This window comes from Arachis duranensis, chromosome 8 (assembly GCF_000817695.3).
Source record: "Arachis duranensis cultivar V14167 chromosome 8, aradu.V14167.gnm2.J7QH, whole genome shotgun sequence".
Lineage (NCBI taxonomy): Eukaryota > Viridiplantae > Streptophyta > Magnoliopsida > Fabales > Fabaceae > Arachis > Arachis duranensis.
The window spans coordinates 15,581,018-15,586,307 of NC_029779.3; the positions used below are offsets into that span (position 1 = coordinate 15,581,018).

A 5,290-nucleotide genomic window follows, 5' to 3' on the forward strand; every position below is an offset into this window, starting at 1 on the left:
ACCAATCAGGATTTAAATTTCTCTAGCAATGCAAAGTTGGAAGAAAAAGAAAAAGAAAAAAAGAAAACGAATATTTCATGAAAAGATAAAATAAAATAGATAGAAAGACAATAATGAGAGAAATTGTCCTTACGTGTCACGCCATTTGAAGGAGAAGCCCCCATATTATTGGCATACAATTTATTTATTGTTATTTTTTAACATGCAATACATTATGATGTGGTAAAGGAATCAATTGTCATAAAATAAAGTAAAATAAAATAAATTCTTATAATGTGGGGAATATCTTTACCTATTATATGCATATGTATTTAAAACTAAGTGGAGTTTACTGCACACAAATTAGAGATATTGAAGGATATATGAAATAATCAAGTGGAATTCACTATGCAAGACATTATCAACTACTTTTTTTGACAAATAACTGGTTTAATTTGTATATTATTTTGGAAATTCTAATATTTAAGTCTGTAATAGTTTAAAATGTATAAAAATTAAAGATATATAGATATTTAGATATGCGCAAATCCTTTTATTTATAGCATTTAAACGTCTTTAAAAAAAAAATATTTTGAGTGTTTTTATCGAAGTGCTCTCCTCTAACTATAGCTATATGTTCGCAGATATTTGAATCTAAAATGGGTGTGAACTAGTTAGTTATTACTAGCACAGTAGCACTTGTCTTGAACATACAGTGATAGACTTTGGTTTAATTTGTTTAGAGAAATTTTGAAAATAAAAAATATAAAAGATGGTTCATGAGCAGGAGCACTTTTAACTTTTAAGTGCATTTGTTCCTCTATATCTTTCTTTATTATTGAAGTCAGATACGCCATACATATATTTGCATTTCGGCTATAGGTTGAGAATCCCTGTGAAAGAGATAGATCATGGCACCAGGTAGAAGCCCAAACCCAAAAGATAAATTTAATAACTATTTTTCTTCTAGAAAAGAAAGTGGTCAGTACGTATAACATGTACAGTATCAGATGCAGTTCTACTCTACAAAGTTGCATTCATAATTTCATATGAAAAGATAATAATAATTAAAAAACAATTTATTCAAATTTAACTATTCTTACTCACAAGAAGTGGTTAGTGGAGTATAATAAACAGATAAAGCATCTTTACCCAATGATATCTATGTAAGTTCTGTTCACTTCACCCTCTTCCAGTAGCACAAGAACCTCCTCATTTTATATACTCTTAACCTCATCATCCTTCTCCTTACAACACCAATAACAAACCCTTCAATTCAAAAAAAAAAAGAAAAAAAGAAAATGGATCGTCCATTCATTCTCTTTGTTATTGGAGTCATGTTTGTGTTTTCATCATCAGAAGGTGCTACAACCACAAACCAGTCTGAATTTTTCAGCCTCATGAAGGCTTCTCTCTCAGGAAACTGGAATACTTACAACAACAACAACCAAGGTGTCTGCAAGTTAAGAGGAGTGACATGCAACGAAGAAGGTGACGTCACCATTCTCGACCTCACAAGCTGGTCATCACTCTCCGGAAACTTCCCTTCGGGTCTATGCAATTACCTTCCTAACTTACAAGTCCTTCGCATGGGTTATACTAAGTTCAAGTTCCCCACAGAATCCATAACCAACTGCTCCAACTTGCAAGAACTCAACATGAACCACATGTTCCTATCAGCAGAACTCCCTGACTTTTCGCCATTGAAGAACCTCAGAGTCCTCGACTTGTCCTATAACCTCTTCAAAGGAGACTTCCCCATGTCCGTCTTCAACCTCTCCAACCTCGAGATCCTCAACTTCAACGAGAACCCAGGCTTCAACTTCTGGAAGCTTCCGGAAACCTTTAACTTCAAGAAGCTCAACTCCATGGTTTTAACAACTTGCTCTTTGCATGGCCAGATCCCTGCCGCGTTAGGGAACTTAACAACGCTCGTTGATCTTGAACTCAGTGGAAACCTCTTCACCGGACAAATTCCCAGGGAGCTTGGCCTTCTGAAGAATCTTCAGGAGCTTGAGCTTTACTATAACTACCACCTCGTCGGAAACATACCTGAGGAGCTCGGGAATCTAACGGAGCTAACAGATTTGGACATGTCCGTCAACAAGCTAACCGGAAAAATCCCTGCTTCCATTTGTAAGCTTCCAAAGCTTCAAGTTCTTCAGCTCTACAACAACAGCCTCGTCGGAGAGATACCAGGTGATGATTGATGCCTTCATTTTTTTACGTACTCAATGCTTATATATATCTGATTCATATCCATTTGTAGGTGAGTTAGAGAACTCAACTGCGTTGAGGCTCTTGTCGCTTTACGACAACTTCTTGAACGGAACGGTGCCGGAAAAGCTAGGACAATTCTCCCGCATGGAGGTTCTGGATTTGTCGGAGAACAGCCTCTCCGGTCCGTTGCCGACGGAAGTTTGCAAGGGAGGTAAGCTGTTATACTTTCTTGTACTGGATAACAACTTGTCTGGCGTGATACCTGACGGTTACGCTAACTGCATGATGCTGTTACGGTTCCGCGTGAGTAACAATCGGTTACAGGGCCCGATTCCCGAGGGCCTGCTGAGCTTGCCACACGTGTCAATCGTTGATTTGAGCAGCAACAACCTAAGCGGCGTGATTCCGGAGATTAACGGTAATTCAAGAAACCTCTCGGAGCTCTTCCTACAGAGGAACATGATATCCGGTGTGATACCCGCGTCCATTTCACGCGCTCCAAACCTCGTGAAGATTGATTTCAGTTGTAACCGTCTCTCTGGTCCCATTCCTTTCCAGATCGGAAACCTGAGGAAGCTGAATTTGCTTATGCTGCAAGGGAACAAGTTGACTGACTCGATTCCAAGTTCGCTTTCTTCTCTCTCATCGCTTAACCTTCTAGATCTTTCTAACAACCTTCTCACCGGTTCCATTCCGGAGAGCCTCTCTGTTTTGCTTCCCAACTCTATCAATTTCTCACACAATCTTCTCTCTGGTCCCATTCCTCCCAAACTCATCAAAGGAGGATTGGTCGAAAGCTTTTCCGGGAACCCTGGATTGTGTGTTCTTCCATCCTCTAACTCCTCTAATCAAAACTTTCCTCTCTGTAATTCGCACCAGTACAAGAGCAAGAGACTCAACACTGTTTGGGTGGCTGCGATTTCCGTGTTTTTTATCCTTGTTGGAGCCATGCTGTTCTTGAAACGCAGATGCAGCAAGGAAACAGCTGCAGTTGAACACGACGAGACGCTTTCTTCGTCGTTCTTCTCTTACGATGTGAAGAGCTTCCATAGGATTACTTTCGATCAAAGAGAGATAATTGAGTCGTTGGTGGACAAGAACATAATGGGGCATGGAGGGTCAGGGACGGTGTACAAAATCGAGCTAAAGAGCGGTGATGTTGTGGCAGTTAAGAGACTGTGGAGCACGAAATCTAAAGATCGGTTAGTTGTGGATAAAGCATTGAAGGCGGAGGTGGAGACGTTAGGGAGCATAAGGCACAAGAACATAGTGAAACTCTATTGTTGCTTCTCTAGTATGGATTGCAGCTTGCTTGTTTATGAATACATGCCTAATGGGAACTTGTGGGACGCGCTTCACAAAGGTTGGATCCATTTGGATTGGCCTACACGCTACCAGATTGCGCTTGGGATCGCTCAGGGGCTCTCCTACCTTCACCATGATTTGGTTTTTCCGGTCATACATAGGGATATCAAGTCCACTAACATTCTCTTGGATGTTGATAACCATCCTAAGGTTGCAGATTTTGGAATTGCTAAGGTTTTGCAAGCTAGAGGAGCCAAGGATTCTACCACTACTGTTATTGCTGGAACTTATGGTTACTTAGCCCCAGGTATATTACTAATTTCACCTAAATTATCATGATTTTCTCTTTGAGAAGTGCTAGGAGCAGCAAGTTAATTATAGTTTTTTTTAATGCGAAATTAATAGTTAAATACTAATCTAGTAAAACATGTTAAATCATCTATCAATTTCGCTTGAAGATAATTATAGGTGAATTTCCACTTTTGATAATATCTCTATTATCTTATCTTAGTATTTATGTGTTTTATTTTAAATTTTTGTTTTGTTATCAAAGTGTGATTATTATTGTTCTTGTTACTTTAGCATAAGCATGCATTGATTGTTTATAGCAAAGAGGTTTTTGTGAAGGTAAAGTACTTGTTGAATAATATATACCTTTCTACCACATGAATATAAGTAGTAGAATACATAGGATTTGGTGAGATAGGTCATGTGGTAACTCCTCTACCATAACTTTAATTGTGCTCTTGTTTCACAGAATATGCATATTCACCAAGGGCCACAACAAAGTGTGATGTGTACAGTTTCGGTGTGATTCTAATGGAGCTTCTAACTGGGAGAAAGCCGGTGGAGGCTGAATTTGGAGAGAACAGGAACATAGTATTTTGGGTCTCAAACAAAGTTGAAGGCAAAGAAGGTGCAAGACCAAGTGAAGTTTTTGATCCAAGATTATCAAATTCATTCATAGATGACATGATTAAGGTTCTTAGGATTGCAATTAGGTGCACCTACAAAGCACCATCTAGTAGACCAACCATGAAGGAGGTTGTTGAGCTTCTCATTGAGGCAGAGCCATGCAAGTTGGCATCAAATAATGTCACCATAATAAAGAAACCATATGAAGTATAGTTTGATAAAGCAAGTTTAAAGGGGGTAAGATATTAAAGGAGCATGCATATGATTATGATATATAGTAGTTTAGATAAGCTAAGACTTTGTAGAGAAAAACATGTTACAATGATAATCCTTTTCCTAGACAAGTAGTTTTGTAGATTCTATCTTTTGACTTCACTTTCTGATATATATAATAATAATATTTTGAATTTTGACTGTTGTAAAAAACAAAAATGGAAGTGAGGTTGCTATCCATGATTTTATCGTAATGCAATAGTATCCATGTATTATAAAGGTCCACCCTTTAAATAATTCACCAACTTGTGCATTGTGCGAACTTTTGTTTTTTTCTCTCTCTAATTTTTATCATTAGATTTTATTTTATTTTGGGTGATGCAAGATGGCTCCAATAAAAGGGGCATATATGTTGATGAGGACCAGAAGGATGTGATTGTCTTCCATTTTAGCTGTGGAAAGGAGAAGAAATAAAGAAAGCAATATGATTTAAAAGCTTTTTTTCTTTTTCTCTCTTGTATGTGCTTCTTCTTTTATTCTAGTTGTGTTTGATTGTATTGTTAGAAATGAAGCCTAGTGATGGGGAGGCATCAACCATGTTTAACCGTAGGTAGTGAGCCACTCACAAGTTGAATAATGCTCCCTTCATTAATTTATT

General features: G+C 37.9%; 1 protein-coding gene across 1 annotated transcript; it reads left to right on the forward strand.

Annotated features, from left to right (window-relative positions):
- Nucleotides 1–1,151: 1,151 nt before the first annotated feature.
- On the forward strand, nt 1,152–4,963 carry LOC107461059 (receptor protein-tyrosine kinase CEPR1). Its single transcript, XM_016079515.3, has 3 exons — nt 1,152–2,178; nt 2,249–3,811; nt 4,262–4,963. The coding sequence occupies exons 1-3, from the start codon at nt 1,281–1,283 to the stop codon at nt 4,630–4,632; spliced, it is 2,832 nt and encodes a 943-aa protein (XP_015935001.1). The 5' UTR covers nt 1,152–1,280; the 3' UTR covers nt 4,633–4,963.
- The last annotated feature ends 327 nt before the right edge of the window (nt 4,964–5,290 follow it).